The following is a 19,125-nucleotide window of genomic DNA, read 5'->3' on the forward strand; positions in this document are numbered from 1 at the left end:
TGGCCCTCCCTAATTAACTATACATAAACTCTCTAACTAACTTAAAGGTGCTAATATGTGACCCTATGTTTATATTGTCCCTGAATATGTCTGACTCTGTTCTTTTGCATAGATTGAGAATTAATTACTATTTTGTGGCTTGTTTTACCTTTTTTATGGTTTATACATTGAACAGAACTGTGATTTGTGACTTATCCGAATTTTAACCATTTTCGTTCCTTTCACTTCTCACATCATATCTTTAACTCAACACTGTCTAGCTAGTTGTTAATTAGTAAGGCCACAAATATTTAAGGGCTAATCAATAACGTTTTTGTGTTTAATCATATAAAGTAGTAATGAATTATTGGAAGGTGATCGATGAAGAGAGGAAAAAATGTGGACCTATATATCTCTATATATATATATCAATTTGAGGTTGCATGAGACATGAGAAGATAAAATCATCAATTCTGCAAACTGCAGACAACAATATATCTTGTAAATCAAGAATCTTTGCTGAGCTAGATCAATTAAAAACCAACAAGAAAAAAAAAAAATATATATATATATATATATATGCACAATCCAACAGATTCTAGGTAATTGGTTACAATAATAAGTCCTTGCAATGATTCTCCCAGAAAGAATTGATAATCAAATTATTTAGTGCTTATAATTAACTAGCATAGCAGCTATCTCTATTATTAAGCCGACCGTTACTTATTATCCTATAACATCATTAATTTGTATAATCAATTAAATCATTCGAAACTCTATTTCAAGTAGTAATGTATATGAGTTAGTAGTTAATTAGTTACCGAGAGTATATAAAGTCATGTACTCTCCCTTCCCTTTGTAATATTTACATGCAGCAAAGTAGTCTCTTTGGATTTTTCGTACTCTCTCTCTCTCTCTCTCTCTCTCTCTCTCTCTCTCTCTCTCTCTCTCTCTCTCTCTCATTTTCTCAGCAATCCTAACAATGTAACACATAACTAATGCCTATATATCCTTTGAAAGATTGTGGTGATCACACAGAATGATTGATAGTTCGGTTTTTATGTCTAATTATGGCATTGTGTATGGTTGATGTTGGAGCCTGAAAACTTTTAGTACGTACATGCCATATGAAGCATGTGCTTGCACATCTTAAAGTGATTGCTCCTGAAATAGCATAAATTTGGGGAGAGACAAAGACTTGAACTAACAAAATTAATAGAATAAGGCATTGTCCGATGGTTAGGTTACAATATATAATTCAACAAAACATGCTCATCTTATTAATCATACTTGTCCTCTATAATTAGGTCTTTGGGAAAAAACCCAAAAGCCCTAAATACATTGTCGAAATTTCCTTACACTTATAACCACAAGCAAAATTTTCATATAACTAGTGTATATAAGGACAAATCCAGCTATTGGGCTGCATAACTCTAGCCTATATATGCATTTTTGTTTTATAGGTAACAACCTATCCTCAATATAATCTCAGTCCAACCTAGTTGTAATTACGAACCTAATTTATAAATTAATTTAGAGAAATTCTTTCATATGCCGAGCTCTAATAGAATTTAGGTGGAGTCCACACATGGTGCAGGAGCATTAAGGCCTCATCAAGATTTGCATCAGCCCAAGAAAGGCTCGAGCTGATTTTGACAGAGAAAAACGGCTTGAACTGATTTACATAGAATAATAAAGCTCGAGCAGGTTTTTGGCAGAGACATTCAACTTTGGTGATTTTTACTAGGTTTTGGGGCAATTTTATAATTGTTATTTATTGTTTTCCTTATTTTGTGCGTTTACCTTTCCTAGGGTTTGGTTGGTATTTAAACAATGTTTTGGAATTGTATTGGGAGATTTTGATGAATAAAAATTGAGAGTTTTCTCAAACCTTTCTATCAACTTGGTATACTACCGCCGGATCAACTAGGTTGTAGAGCCCCTTTTCTTAATTGGTATTCTCAATTCAGAGAATCAACAAGTGTAGGGTTTGTGTGTGTGCTTGTTGTGATTCATCACCTACGCTGCGTCAACACATGAGTGAAATTCCACCTAATATTTATAAGAGTTCGGCGTAATGCATTTGGTGTACGGGATAAATTTTAATAGTACACTTATTAGATCACTTGATTTAATTTGCAACTTGGAAGTAATTCATGTTCCTTAATTTTAATGGTTAATTTGAGCAACTATATATAATCCTATTTTCTGACAACCTGGACTTAATGGGGAGAACTCCAGTTCTGGTAGGTCCTCATGGCCATGGCCCCCAATTTACCTGTGTGCAGAACAATTAATGTTGACCATATAAGGTTATTGTGTGTGGTTGGCTTAGTTAAGTTTCAGCACTTTCAGATGCCACTGCCATATAATGCTTCATTGGAAGACAGCAAGAAAATCAAGAGGTACCCTTGACAATTACAGGAGGCCCTCAGGAATATGATACCTTATAGAAATTCCTGCTTGTATATAATAATTTTCTCATAATAATTGATCATGTATCTACACATTAAATATAATGTACAATAGAAATGTAATGTATATGTTAGAAAACTACTAGCAAGACCCCAAAAATTGAAGTTCTCAATCCTCGATCATGTACAACTCCAGCTTGTATCTGTCAATATATATATATAGATGCAGCCCCCTACTGTAGGAAATAAATATAAATAAATGAGAGGATGAAAGTTGGATGTTTTAAAAGCTTCCCTGAAACTGGAGTGCTAATGGCATGTCAAACAACTATTGAACCTAAAAAATTTAAGCTGGTAAGAAGTGAACCAATAATATATATATATATATCAAATTAACCATATACACTTGTCCTTTAAAATAATTTTTGATAGGGTGATGTTGGTATAGTTGACCAGTTCAAAGCCCTTAATATAAAAAGTGAAGTGTTTGATTCCAACCGAGCATATGTTTCCTTTGGGTTTGACAAGGTATATCCCCACACAGAGGCACACGTGATGGACTTGTCCCCTGCACATTACTACTTGATCATATTCATATCGATCACATTAATTAGTTTGGGTTTGGGTTGAAAATTCACCCAAACACTGAACCTAATCATACAGATTTGTCTTCCAGGGATCACTCCAGGGTTGGAATATTGCTCAACCCTCAACCTGCATCTCTCTCGATGTTGATTCTACAGGTGAACATGCAGTTCCTCTTTAAGTGGACTCACAAATATTTTCTTCAAAATGTTTAAATGCATATTTGTATTTTTTTTTAAATGTAAATAAAAATGTATATATTTACTCACCAAACTAATATGCTTGGATCTCCCAAATAAAGTATTTGTATTCAAATGAATATTTTAATTATTGTAAGATAAATTAGATATAAGTAAAAGGAAAAGAATATATTAGTCAAGTTCTTTTATTGATTTAGGGCCATTTGCCATCTATGCTTTCTTTTCTTACATTGATACGATAAGTGATTTTTCATTTTCAAATGATATGATAGTGTTTCATTAATTTATATTTAGGTTGTTTAGGCTCATTATTTACAATAATTAAAATAAATACAAATATTGACACATTATTTGGGATTCAAAGTTGGTATACAAATTTAAGATCTCTATCGTCCCAAGCAATTTCTATGTTTTCCATGACCATCTTGATTTACATTCTATTCTTCTTTGACATATCCTAATACATCTCAAACGATGCGAATTCCAAAATTTATAGTGACAAGATGATTGAAATGGACGAAATAGTGGCCACAATATAATGGGCTTTGGCCCATGGAGTGCTTAATAACTCTCTGTGAAGTCCATATTCCCTCTCAGTACACTAAAGCTTAAGATAGGAGGCAATGCCCCACAATGTCCGTAGATATAGATCACATAGGGTTTCTTTGTTGTTGATGAAAGATTGGAAGATATTTTAATTGTGGTAGAGGGTCTAGTAATGTGGATCAAGATGGTCCATAGACAGTACATCAATATAATACATATATATGGCCCATCAACTTGCATTCTGATGCTGAAATGCATGGGACATTTGTGAAGTACAGGTCTCGCCCAACGTTATCCAAAATCATGTTTAGTACGTGTCGTTGTTGTGCACTTGTGATGCTGTGGTTGGAATACTTGTGTCGCTGTGGCTCTCTTTGTGGTGGCGCTCCTCCTTATGGCGGTTGGTGGCGGTGGGATTTAGGGCTAGAGTAGTTGTGTTTTGTTTGGGCCGACCTGTCTTTGGACTATGGGCTTCCCTTTCTCATATTTGGGCTTTATCATTATATTGTCTTTACTGACAAAAAAGAAACAACAAAGCCTCAAACCATGTTTAAAGGACAGGAATAATATGTATATGTATATGTATTATCAACTCTTGATCTCATTGGATCCAAACAAAATAAAAGAAGAAAAGAAAAAACTCTTGAATCTCCAGTGGAGTAAAACATTGCTGCCATATATAAGTGATAAGTCTCCATGTTTTGATGGCAAATTACAGGTTGAGGTTTGAGTTCTAGGCCCAACAAGAATCAGAATATTTTGCATATTTTATAGAGAAACTCAAAAATCATTTAATTTCTTGACTGACATAGGTTTTGGAAACAAAAAAATATTGCATGGGAAAATTGATTCATAATAAGTAAAATTGAACAAGCAGCCTTGCAAAAAGATCTACCTTAAAAACCCAGTCTATGTATTTTGCATTGCTCACATGCAAGCTGATTGGCATCCAAATCACTTCAACCAGGCTGCAGTGATTGATTTAAACATGGTAGGCAGATGTCGATCAGTCAATATTGGTTCATGAAAGAAAATAATAATTACATCATCCCTTCAACAACATTGCTGATGACACCAATTAGATACATTAATTAATTGATTTTCCCTACTTTATGCATAGATTAACCAAATTATACAAAAACTGCACAAGATAAGCTAAAGTTCCAAACATACAAGTTAAAGTGGCTATTCATTATCTGAATAAAACTTCTATCTTTAGAGGGTAAAATAATCATGTTTGGCATGTGATACTGTCATCAATCTAGATTATTGATCAACCAAATTTTGGTTTGAATGTATGGTCTAAATTCATAGGACATGTATGATATGAAAATTTGACAACAGAAGATGTTACTAGACTATGAATTTGAACTAAATTAACTATACATTTATGCAAGATCAACTTAAAAAAGGGTCCAAACTCACCGTCTTGCAACATATAAACATTTTATGTTCCGAAACTGTATAAGAGAACATTTTTGTGTGTAGAGAGAGTGTGATTATATATGTGACAGTATATTGGTTTACCAAGAAGGATAGTTTTCCACTACTATAACTGCAATTTACCAAACACCCGTACAAGGCCCCTTTTACTCATCTCTGATGTTGAACCCAAACCACGAGCAAAGAGCCCAGGACTCCTACAATGATGAAGTGATGTCTCCTACACATACAAACAAAAGCCATGGACGACTTGTTACTCACATGTAGAGCTTTAATTTCAGATGATGGATTACTTTTACTGTTTTACAATATCTTATAATAAAAATATAAGGAATCGTTTCATCAAGGACCCAATTGTTGCTTTGCCATCAGGGCCTAAGTCCTATGATCTGATTGAAAAGGCCTGTTGAAAAACAATCCCATCCTGGCCCAATTTTCTACCAAACATGTTAAAAAAATTTAGGCATTCATCTAAAAACTAATTAGCAATAGAAAAAATAGTTCAATCTTTTATAAGTCACCTGCACGTGTAGTATCACTCAAATCTAACACGTGGATAATTCATATTGGGTGACGTAGGAATACGTGTGGCTGTTAGGCCTAACACGTGGATAGCATGCTCTAGTAACATAAAAAAATTTAGGCATTTATCCAAAAACCAATTGGCAATAAGAGTAGTAGCCTAAACTCTTATAAATGTAAGACCTCATATTTTCGATGTGAGAATCTCTCTGATCAACACATGCCTTAAACCAACCCATCAAACTCTCTGCTTCCAAGTTCATGATATATTCTTCTTTGGGGTAGCCCTTGGCATGAACCTTAGCAGCAGCGCGCAGGTGCAGAATGTGAGCCATTTCTGAACTTTGTTCCTCCACTACAGGAAGTTGATTTATTTGTACAAGCAAAGGTTGGTGGCAAACTGGCAACCTTGGCATGAAGATTAGTGCTGCAGCAAAAGGAAGTACCATTGATCAAGAAAAATGGGGAATTATCAATTAAACCTGTACTATTTGATGAAATGTCTTGTTCCAGTTACTGTAATCTGCCAAAAAATGAGCGTTTGGTATGATCGAGTTGTCAGTTGTGTAGCAATTGAGTTTCTCTTTAGTGACAAGAGCTTGCTAGCTGGCATTAACAAAGTAAGTAAATAACAATGTGTAGTAAATAAATAATAATGTTTGTTAGACAACCAATGTGTCCCAAAACTTGGGCTGTTAGGAAATAAGCTAATAATATATATCAAGTTAATAATCTCCCTCGCATGCAACCCCAACTTGCACGTAGAGAGCAGACATATGTTAACAGACAAAAACAAACAGAATTAAAGAAACTGTGTCCCAAAATTTTTAACTGTTAGAGAATGAACAAAAAGTATATGTATATCAAACTAGCAATGTGAACCTCAATGGATGTTAAAGGGGGGGAAAATGTAGCACTGAAATGCATTTCATACCTGGTTTTGATCGAAGTTGTGGGAATTATAGTATTGTGGAAACAAACTTATATAAGCGTTTGGTTAGTCAGATCAGATGACCGGCCTACTTTCCATCCTTTATGCTGATATTGTTATCTGTCACTATAAGTCTATAAACATCGTTTGGAAGGCCGAATAGGGATGCATGGGCTAAGCCAATTAAAATGGACAAAAACCCAATCTCGTGTTTGGTGCTCTTAAGTCTTCATAACATTTTGGACTGGGCTATAGGATCATTTTGGAAACAAGGTTAAGATAAGTAGGTATTTTTTTAAGCACAATTGACAGCACGCCTAAGTAGAGTGCTGATAACCTAAAAATGATTTATGTGATCACTGCAGGCTTGGGATATTGCTCAACCTGCATCACTCTCGATATTGATTCTACTCTTTCTATAGGTGAACATGCAGTTCCTCTTTTTATTGGCTCAACAATGAGTCAATGACATATATTCTAGTTATGGCCCAACGAGGATCAGTATATGCATATTCTAGTTATGGCCCAACGAGGAAATATCATAAATGGAGGGCACAATTCTTATATGCCCAAAAATTATAGAGCACATGTCTACTTATATTTGTGCTTAATATCAAAAAAGTGTCACAAAACTATATTTGTGCCTTTTTATTCGTGCTTAATAGGCATTTTTCTTATAGTGTATATTGCAGTTTTTCAAATTACAAGGATTTAAGTGAAAATCCAATCACACTACGGGGACACAAATGTAATTCAAACTTTTAAATACGTTATTTAAAACAAATGCTCTAAATTTGTATCCCAAATTTAGATCTTAAATAATGTGTTAGTATTTCATTGATTCATACATGGCCACTTTAAGGATTATTTATTTCACAACAACTAAAATATTAACATATGTATTAATGACACATCATTTGAGATCTAAATTTGGGGCATAAATTTGAGACCCATAGCTTTAGAACTGCTGGATGTTTTTGCGCTAATATTGTGTTGTGTTTAAAATGACGTTATTTTAAGTTTTAGAGTTAAGCATTATAAGTTCAGAATTTTTTATTATAATTTATATTAAAAGACAATTAAATGAAAGCTTAAAAACAAAGTTTATTCGCGCAAATGCCCCATGAAACTAACTTTCATTCTCTCCCTTAAAGTTAAATCTTCCCACTTTGTCCACCGATCTTTACAAATCACTCCCATAAGGCAAGTTTCTTCAAGTTCGTCAATGACTCCGTTAAAAAATCTGACGTGGCGCTTACATGGATGGGTATTCTGGTATTTTACTAGTCGTTGGAGTTGATTGTGACTGCCAACATGCCAAATTGACTCTTTGTCAGCTTGAAGTGGCCCCCACAGTCCAATTGAACCCTTTCATCTCTAACCCCCCTCCCACAACCACCACCCTCTCCTTTCAGCTTCATCCACTACCGGCCGCCAACTTCCCTTTCCTCTCTCTTTCTTTCTCTTTCTTTCTCCCTCTCCTTCCTCCCTGATGCCCAAGTCTTCATTTTTGAGGTAAAGATACCGAAAAACCAAATATGAGTTTTTATTTTTGTTTTGGAAAAATAGAGATTGAGATTCAAAGCCCCAAATCAAAAAGAGTTAAATTGAGGGTTTTCCTAGAGTGAATGAAAGAGATGAGATCAAATCTAGGTTTTTGAGTAAAAAGACCCATGGTCTTGAGTTTTAACGTGAATCAGAGAGAGAAAGAGGTAGGGAGGGAGGAGAAAGAGATAGAGAGAGAGAGAGAGAGAGAGAGAGAGAGAGAGAGAAAGAGAAAGAGAAAGAAAGAAAGAGAGAAATGAGAGGAAGCTGCACTGAGGAGGGGAAGTGAGTGGAGGGTGGTGGGGTGCGGCGGAGACCGGCCAGGTGGCAGAAGTGAGGGTGGGTTTGATATTTGTATTTTATTTTATTTTTTCATTTGGTTTGTTTCTTAATTTAATTTTCGTAATCCGATCGACGTGGTGCTCATTTGGTATGGTGTCAGTCCCACTCACCTCCATCCGCCAATAAATTACCAGAATGCCCATTCACGTAGGCACTACATTAGATTTTTTAATGGACACATGGACGGATTTTACCGAACTTGCTTTATGGGAGTGATTTGTAAAGATTAGGGGGCAAAGTGGAAAAATTTAACTTTAAAGGGGCAAAGTGAGAATGAAAGTTAATTTCAGGAAGTATTTGTGCAAATAAGCCTAAAAACAATGTAATTCATTAATACAAAAAAGATTACAAAATAATCTAAACTCATTAATTAAAGACAAATACCTCAAATAAACCTAGTAATATATAGTAGGGAAAATTAGAGTTTAGTCCTTCTAATATTTTTTATTTGGAAAAAAACCTTATGGTTTTTTTTTTTTCTAAATAAAGTTCTTATTTTTTTTAAATAAAGTTCTTTGAACATTGACTTGTCAAATAAATATGTCATTTTTTTTTTAAAGGTATAGGGTACGGGTTCACCTCATACCTTCCTAGGGTATAGAATGAAATTTATGGTCCGCCCAAAATTTCAGAGTTAAAATCTAATATAAAGCCGACAAACTAGGGCTTGAGGAATAAGTAAAAATGCATTACCGAACACTCGAAAATGGCCGCTGAGCACTCGGCGCCTAGTATGTGTGAAAAAAATAGAAACTAATGCACCAATATTATGTAACATGGAATGATTATAATATTATTGAACTTTAGTTAGAATTTTAAAAACCATAAGACTTTAATTAGTATATTATAAAACTAAATGACCTAAATGGAAGTCTCTCTATATAGTACATAGATTAGGATTCAAGCAATAACTGCAGGCAGTAAGTGAGCTTTTGGCCTCCACATGATTTTTCTGTGAAAATTTGAAGGTCTATTGACGTAAAGTCGGAAATCATTTAATTAATTTGATCATTTTTCTATTCATCGACTCTATTTGATGAAAAATTATTTTGTATAACCGTTAACCAATTCACGTATTATGATATGGATGGACAACGATTTTATACTTATAAGGTATAGTATTGACGCTTATGTTTTTCTCCAGAGAGAGAGAGAGAGAGAGAAGGAATGAGAAAGAGAGGGAAAGAAGAAATAGGGCTGATAGGGAAAGGGTGGTTAAGGGAGGAGCCGTCGATGGTGGACTGCTATTGGGGTGGGTGATTGGGTGGGTCATATTATAACATGTAATTTAGTTACATCACGTAGCGATATAAGAGTTATACAAAATAATTACTCTTATTTAATAACAATTAGATAGACTAAACGGTTTCATATTTTGGTAACTTTTTGTAGGATGAGCAATGGAATGGAACTTAAAGATAAATTTGTTGGACTTACCATATATAATACAGTACTGATTTTTTCTTAAAATGAGGACTGCCACATTAGAGAAAAACTGTATGAGTATATGTATTGTGAGCTGGCTTTGTGTTAAATTCGTACGCAGTCAACCATATGTATTTAGTCTCTTAAAAAAAAGACCGGTTTGAAGTTGATCGATCTGGACGTGAATTTATAATTAAGGAGATTTAGGAGAATGAGATCTGGTTCATCTAATTATCACATGCCAACGACCTTAAAAATGAAGGGAGTAGGCTTAGGAGTGTAGGACTGTAGGAGAGTTTGGTTTTGGGGTTAGGTATGACAAACGTGGATCCGGACCTACTTCATATATAATTATATATGCTAATCTGCATCACAATGGATGCACTCATTTTAAAGGAGTAAGAACAACATTATTAGGGTCCACTCTACAATATAGTTTTATGATCAAAATAATCTATATTGCAGTTATTTATTTGAGAATTGTTTATATAAAAAAGGTTTTTTTTTTTTTTTTTTTTTTTTTTTTTTTTTATCACAAATGGTCCATCAACTTTCACCTAAATATCAATTTGGTCTTTAAAGTGCATTTTCATTCAATGTGGTCCTTCATCTTTACTACCGCACATCAATGTTGTTCTTTTGTTGTATTTTGTAAAAAATTGTCATGTGCAATGCACGTGACCTTTTCTTAGGGCCAAAATGGTCTTCACACGTCCCATAACCATCCAAAAAGATCCTACAAATTCTTTAATTTTAAGTTTACCCTTAAAAAAAATGAAAAAGTAAAAAAATTAAAAAAAAAAATGAAAAAAATATATCCCTAATCCGAGTCTTAACACACCCTCTCCGAGAGTGTTAAGACATTTTTACCCCTAAAAAAAGGTTGTGTGTAGTGTACATGACCATTTTTTATGGCAACTCAAATGAAATTAAATGGAAGGGCAACATTGATGTGCAGTGGTAAATATGAAGGACCACATTGAGTGAAAATGCACTTTCAGGACCAAATTAATATTTTGGTCAAAGTTGAGGGACCATTTGTGATAAAAAGCCTATTAAAAATCAACCAAATTAATTTTATTAATCAATGAATTATCATCATAATTATTCTTACATTTATTAGAAATATTATGTTTGTTTTGTTGATTTAACCACTTTTTCTTTTTTCAAGGATGATTCTTAAAATAAAATTTGAAAAAATAGACAATTTAGAATATTAAATTACGGTGTTTGGTGAGCGCACAATATGATCTATACTTTTCTCTTTCTTAAAATGTGGATATTCTCATTAAAAAATTATCATATACTTATATATAAATAATTAATGTATATAGTTTCATTTGAACCAGTATCGGATACTTATTTTGAAAAATGTGTGGTATAACTTAAAAATAGTGATGAATGGAGTAGTTGGCAGAAAGAAAAGTAACCTTATGATAGCATAAATATGAGAATTCAAATCCTTTGAATATACGGTCATAAAGTCATAATGAAAAGTATGAGAACATAATATATCATATATGATGAGTGCTTTAAAATTAACCAGTTAGTAAGTTAATACGAAGTTAATCATGTTTTTGAGCCCACTATATTACTAATCTCATAATCCAAACCATCAATTATTTAGGTTATATTTAAATGTTGGACATACGCAATATTTATTTTGCTTCCTATGAAAAGCAATTCCATTATACAAGTTTCCATTTGTATATAGAAAGCTTGAGTAGTCTTCGTTGAAGAAAAATGAGGACATTTTATCTTAGGCTTATAATTCAGTGATTGAAATCGTATATATATATTTTATGATATCATTCAAAAATTATCATTGTAAAAAATTAATTAAATAAGAAACTGTTTACCTAGGTTATTATTATCGATATCATTTCAATTTTATGTGATGATCACTATATATGGACTGGATAATTAAACAATTAATGATTTGACTGATTTTAGAGGAACCATATTCCTTGAAAAGACAAATTAAGCATGTTCTCATTTTTTTAAAGTGAGGGCATTCTCACCTCGAACTCCCTCCCTTTTTATATATTTATACATACATCCAGAAATAAAGCATTCTGTCAGAGTGTCAGGCATGGCTGGCATGCAAATCTTGACATAACTTCGGAGATCAGCAAGAAATTGGAGTTGATAAAAATAAAGATAAACATGGATAGCATTTACAATAAAATAATAGTAATTAACTAATTAATAAAGCATGAAAAAATAATTGAAGTAAATGATTTGAGCAGCCCTGGTGTGTATATTAGTATATATACACACAAAGTGTTGAGTGTTGAAATATAATTAAGAGTGAAATATGGGCAAGGAAGTGTTGGATACCTTCTTTTTAATTCATGGAGCACCATTGGTGCTGATTGATGACACTATACCAGCCAGGACTTTCTTGAAGTCATGGAGGGAGAAGATATTGGCACAGAAGCCCACCTCCATTCTCGTCATCTCCGGCCACTGGGAGACCAACGAACCCTCCGTCAACGTCCCCCACCGCCACGAAACGATCCATGATTTTGAAGATTTTCCTGATGAGATGTATCAGGTATGTTTTTGTATAAGCTTTTTCTACTGCCCATGCATGCATTTTATAGTTTTACAATAGGGAAATGTTCAGGCCACTTCTTAAATTGTGTACATCCTTGCATCCCATTTGAAGGGCACATTTTTTTTTTTTCAAAGAGAAAAAAAAAAAAAAAAACACATCCCTTTTGGGTTTGGATTTATGAACGGATTTTGATCTTCTGCTGGGTTTTTATGTGCTTGTTTTCTCTAGAGTTTTAGTCTTGTATCTATAAATTCAAGGGTGTGTGAGCAAAAGAGTGGATGTATAATATATATGTGTGTGTAATTAAATGTGAATCGGTGAATCCTTGAATTTGTAATAATTGACTAAGATTGAAGTAAGCAAAAACAAGTACACCAAGAATCCATTTCTTTATTGACCTTCGATCTGTTGAAGCGAATTTATTACAGGCGGATACATGACTAATGAGATTCAGATCCTCGATCTATCGATCTTTTTGTTGATTATGTGTTTATGTCTACAATTATGTACGTGGTTTGGAATTTCTATATAATTATCTTTTCCAACATAAATTCTAAATACACACCTTAAACCTAAAAACGCTTAACCCTTAAACTCCTAAACGACCTAATTTTGGACATAAATATAAGGTCGAACACAGAAAAGATCAGCAGCAGAGAATCCTATTTTTGGATTATTCACATATGAAAGCTCTTTAAGAAATTGTTGGATATATATATATGATCTGCTTGCAGCTCCAATACCCAGCTCCAGGAGCTCCAGAATTAGCAAAGAGAGTGAATGAAGTCCTCATGGCAGGTGGGTTCAAGCAAGTGCACGAAGACAAAGAGCGTGGGCTTGACCATGGCTCATGGGTTCCTCTGATGCAAATGTACCCGGAAGCCAACATCCCAGTGTGCCAGCTGTCCATCCAACCCCACAAGGATGGGACTTACCACTACAACTTGGGCAAGGCGTTGGCTCCTCTGAGAGAGGAAGGTGTGCTCATACTTGGCACCGGCAGTGTCACTCACAACATGGACACCATCCGCCACCCAAATGATGGCTCCGTGGCCCCTTGGGCCTTGGAGTTTGATACTTGGGTCAAGGAGGCCCTCCTCAATGGGAGGTATGATGATGTCAACCACTACTTGGAGAGAGGGCCCCACGCCAAGATGGCTCACCCGGAACCGGAACACTTTTACCCGTTGCTCGCGGCGATAGGGGCCGCCGGCGGAGAAAAGGCCAAGGCAGAACTCATCCATCATAGTTGGAGCCGCTATACCATTTCTTATGCCAACTACCGTTTTACCTCCATCTAACAATATTTTTCAGACCAGTTGATAATCAATGCATTATTTGTGTTTCATTAATGTGGTCTAAAAATACATTTCATCTCGCATGAAGTGCTTCCCTTATACCTATGTGTGCGTTAATAATTTGTGTGTGTATGTGTGTTTTTTTTTGGGTATATATATACTACAACAAATTTGTGTGTGCGCTACCACTTGTGTAATAATTTTTTGCAGACATAAGGTGGTTGTATGTGTATGTCTCATGTGTGTATTATTAATGTATTGGATAGTACTCCAATAAAAATCTGTGTGTGTATGTGTCTCTCTACCTCTTGTGGAAGTGTTTCTAGGGATTCTAAAGTGTTTATTTTTGGAGTTTTTATTTCAAGCTCTTTGAATTCAAAGAGCTTAATGGCCTCAGGCCAACACAGTGGTTGTTGAGCATAATTCTAGTGGAAGTTTGAAGCATATATATATATTCAGTGATTTCAATCCCAAGTTTTTGTCAGTCATAAAATATCATTTTATATTAGCGACAATTTTATATTACCTATGTGTGTGTTAATAATTTGTGTGTGTTTTTTGTTTTTTTTGGGTATATACTGCAACAAATTTGTGTGTGCTACCACTTGTGTAATAATTTTTTGCACACATGAGGTGGTTTATGTGTATGTCTCATGCGTGTATTATTAATGTATTGGATACTCCAATAAAAATTTGGTGTTGTTATTCGAACCTAATTTTTGTATCAGTAGTCTCAATAATTTAATGAAATATTAATTTTAAATTTTATTTTAATATAAATTGACTATTAAAGATAAATATTTAATTAAAAAATTTTAAAAATAATTAACTTAAACTATACGCAATACCATCTGCATAGCTAACAACTCATATACAACATCTCCACTTATTTTTCCAACATCTCTACAGATCTCTCATCTTTAATAAAACTCTAAACCATATATATATATATATATATCTCTATGAAGATCCTAGAATGATGACATGACAGGCTGTAGTTACCTATTTACTAATTATTCTTATGGAACTCATGTATATCCAGATTCAATATCTCTCTCTCTCTCTCTCTCTCTCACACACACACACACAGAGGCACGTGCCCACACACAGGGTTGCTTAGCCATGGCAGCCACGGCTACTTCCCCTTCCCCCTGGCCTTTCTCTTCATTCTCGATCTCTCTCTCATCTTGTCCCTTCCTCGTTCTCCTCCACTATCTCCATGGATCTCTAAGCCATTATGAAGTTTGTGATTTGGTGCTCAAACTACTGCAATAAATTCCTTGCATATATCTTAATTTCTACTCAATATTCTATTCAGCCATGGAAGCTTTAGATGGTCAGATGAAAAATTAAAGATAATACAACTTAAAAATTAATAAAGGAAATCCAAAAAGTGATTGAGAATAAGGAGCAAATGATTGATGATTTTTTATGGCAGTGGCTGCCATGGATTTGGGTGGTGAGTTTATTGGGATATGAAGAACGGACAAGGATTCGAACTGAGTGATTAATATCATCGAAGATATAGATGAACTACAATGAATAAAATTTTAGAAAACAAAAAACAAAAAGGAGGTGAATTTTCTGAGTGGGAAGGTCCACGGAGGAGGGACAAGGTGGAAGAGTCATTGCGAATGAAGAGAAATGGTGAAGGGGAAAAGCAGCCATGGCTAGGGTTGCTGCTGCAACTTTCTTTTTAATTTTACAAATTTCAGAACATGGATCTCTCACGAAATATTGGCTTACTGATTATGACTCTGCGCAGGGTCGACGTTTTTATGAGAAGTGATCAACACATCGAACATATGTGCTAGTAAACTTCTTTCTGCTTACACAGAAGGTGACAATGAAGAAATCAAACGACTTGCTCAGTCAAGCACAGTTTCTAATCTTGATCACATGGTAATAATATAAAAGTTTGTTTGCTTCTATATGGTTATTGGACATCTCATTAATTTAGGCAATGATATGCGGATGTAATCAATTAAATCTGTCTCTTTTTTTTTTTTGGCCAAGACAATTAAATCTGTCTTTAATGAACAATGGATCTCACGTTTTGGTGATGGTGGTGGTGGTGGAGATGGAGTTGGGTGTTTATGTTGGGTATAGAAAGTTGAATAGGTAGGATGTGGTGTTCGGTTTTAGTAAGGGTAATTTGGGAAAACTTGTTGAGTATACTAATAAATTTTTGTAATTTCTAATTTTTAATTGAGCGTAGAAAGTGTGTTGTATTACTTATAAAAAATTTTGATCCGAATAGCGGCACTCTAAAAATCTGTGTTTCTAGTGGAAGTTTGAAGCATAATATATATATATATATATTCAGTGACTTCAATAAAAGATATTAAATTTCTTTTTTTGGGATTCCGAAATAGAAACACATGTTTAACAATTTTTCGTGAAGATTTTGCCGAAATTTTCCTATTTTCTATTTTCTCCAACTTCAGAAATTCACTAAAAATAACTCGAGACTCCAAATAATTCACCGAAAAATTCTACGGACTCGTATTGATGAGTACTAATTTCCTATGACCTCAAAATAGTCAAATTTCTTTATAAAAATTTATGAAAAATTCTACTCTCATAATTTAAAAATAATAATAATCGCCAAATTCTTGAATTTTTCATTTTTTTTAAATTCATTTCCACACAACTAAACTCTAGAATCACAACCGAAGGTCTAAGTTAGTTAAAATAAACTTAAAGAAATTTCTAATCCTTTAAACAAACTTTAAAACAAGTTTGAAAAATTTAAGTAACAAAATTACCATAAGCCAAAATTTGGGTTGTTACACTTAGTGAAGACAAAGCTTGGCTGGGTGAGAGGCACGAGAAAAGATATAAAAAAAAAAAAGGAGGGGGGGTTTGATGCCTTTGGGCAATTGAAAAAAAAAAAAGTTTGAGATTTCGTTTAGTTATTTTAAACCTTAAACTCTAATATATTTCTATATAAAAAGATAATTAAAAGTATCCTAAAAAGCCTAAAACCTAATATCCTACAGAATATATATAGGATTTAATGTATAAATTATAGAGTATAAAGAGTATTAAAATATATAGAGTATTAGGGTTTAGATTTTAGTGTATAATTAAATTATACAGTATAAAGAATATACTAATTTTATTTATTCATTATATTAATTTTATTTAACAATATTTGCTCCAGCGCGCATTATATTCACCTTATATCACATGAAACCTACAATATAATTTGGTTTATTCAATTTTTTTTTATCAATTTAGTAGATAATATGTTAAATAAACATATGATAAATTTTCATTAAAAATTTTCGTATTTTGATAGTAATTTCCGTCGTTTCCGTCTAATTTTTGTCGAAATTTACAAATCTTCAAAATTTTCATCGAAATTTCATCGAAATCCAAAATTTAATTCCTTGCTTCAATCCCAATTAAGTTTTTGTCGATCATAAAATATCATTTTATATTAGCAACAATTTTGATTTCATATTCTGTTTTAGCCGGCCAAATTCATACGTTATAAATTAATTAATCACAATTAATAAACTACTTGGTCTCTTTTTAGATAATTAGGAGTGGCAAATTTTGACGCTGCATGATAACACGACTTGAATCTGACATGGAATTAGCGGATTTCAGTTGACATTTTATTGACACAAATACGAATATGATACAACCTGCTAAACACGAATAATGAACGAGTCGGGTTATCAAACAGCGTAACATAATTGTGACACACTAAACACGTTTAACTAGTTTATATGATGAAAATGAATAATTTTTCTCAATTTTTAATATATATTATATGAGTCATTTTATAATTATGACTTATTTGTACATGGTTTTGTTAGTATTATGACTGAATAATTTTTTTTCTTTTAAAAGTAATGCATAAGAAACTACTTTAGTTTAGCAATACAAGAAAGAAATTATATATGTTTAAATTTTAGTTGCGAGATTTATGATGAAATGCACGTACGACACAAATCCAACATGACACGACTCATTAACATCCCTAATTATCATCATCTGGCTAAGCAAGCCTTCTAATTAATGATTGCTGAAATATTTAATCAAGTAATGTAGATAGATCCTAAAAGAGAGGATGATGATGACTTCATTTCGATCTAATTCAATATATAATCAATCCAAATAACCAATATTGATAATGGGTAAGTCCAACTATTTTTAATATGATCCAACTACTATGGATTAATATTAAATATGAATAATCTTAAACAGTCGCCTAAAAGAACAAAAAAAAGAAAAACAGATCAATGGTGGAAATATCTCGGACGCAAGGATAAGCTCATATCCTATTGGAAGCATAAGAATAGAAGAAAAATAGATTTTTTATAAAGGTTTGTTAATATATAATTAATGGTGATCGATCGAACCTTCTATCTCTTTACAAATTAATGTCATGGCATTTGTCATGCCAAGCTCAAGCAAAAACAAAAAGAAGAGGGTGTTTTTATTTTTTTTGAGGAAAAAACAGTTGAGGGTTTGATCGATAATAATAAAAGGTTTTTTTTTTTTTTTGCCACTCTATTATAATAAAAGGTTAATCACTTGTGGTCATATTAATAGATGTGCATGGCAGTGTACATGTGACTCATGTGGTCAACTAATTATAGTTTAAGAGAAAATTGCACCATTGCCTCATTTATTTTTTAGAAAGTTTCATATTGGTCTCCACGATTTTTTTTTTTTTTGGTTCCTTATTAGTTTACTAACTTTGTAATGTTTTTCATTGTGGTAAAAATCATCAAATTAGCACAAACGGCCCTATATTGTAATTATGTGTTGTGCACATGGGGCATTATTGTGGTCCACTTATTCTTCACTTAATTCCATATTGGTCTATTTATTCTTCACTTAATTCCATATTGATTTACAAATAGTGTCCCACATGCACAAAACATGACTAAAATAGACAATTGTTTATGTTAATTTGATGATTTGGACCACGATAGAACACGTCATAAAATTAGTGGACCAATATAAAACTAAGTGAAGTATCAGTGGACCAATAGTGCAATTTCCTTTATAGTTTAAATTGGGGTTCAAATATCATTACTTTTTTACTGTGTATATAATATGCCAATCAACATTAATTTTAGGTGATAAAATTCTAGATTTGTATGTATTAATTAACTAAAGATTGAGGGAAAGTAGAAGGAAAAAGGAGATTGTGCATATTAGGTTGGGGATCAAAAGATCTAAGGTTTGCATAATTGCATGTATAGAGGTGGTAGGGCTGTAAATCGGCTCGATACAGCTCGAGTTCGTATCGAGTTCGGCTCGAGCTTGGTTCATTTAAGCTCGGCTCGAAAACAAACAAGCCAAGCCGAAG

The 19,125-nt window shown here is 33.3% G+C and overlaps 1 protein-coding gene across 1 annotated transcript; it reads left to right on the forward strand.

The window, feature by feature from the left end:
• Positions 1-12,249: 12,249 nt before the first annotated feature.
• LOC147287170 (4,5-DOPA dioxygenase extradiol 1-like) lies at positions 12,250-14,007 on the forward strand. Its single transcript, XM_086241861.1, has 2 exons — positions 12,250-12,489; positions 13,227-14,007. The coding sequence occupies exons 1-2, from the start codon at positions 12,250-12,252 to the stop codon at positions 13,791-13,793; spliced, it is 807 nt and encodes a 268-aa protein (XP_086097987.1). The 3' UTR covers positions 13,794-14,007.
• Positions 14,008-19,125: the final 5,118 nt, after the last annotated feature.

The sequence above is a fragment of the Dryas octopetala genome, chromosome 4, assembly GCF_963921425.1.
Source record: "Dryas octopetala chromosome 4, drDryOcto1.1, whole genome shotgun sequence".
Lineage (NCBI taxonomy): Eukaryota > Viridiplantae > Streptophyta > Magnoliopsida > Rosales > Rosaceae > Dryas > Dryas octopetala.

Coding starts and splice junctions, on each gene's coding strand:
- LOC147287170 (XM_086241861.1), top strand. CDS start 12,250: ATGGGCAAGGAAGTGTTGGATACCTTCTTTTTAATTCATGGAGCACCA. Junction 12,490..13,226: donor TTCCTGATGAGATGTATCAG/GTATGTTTTTGT, acceptor ATCTGCTTGCAG/CTCCAATACCCAGCTCCAGG.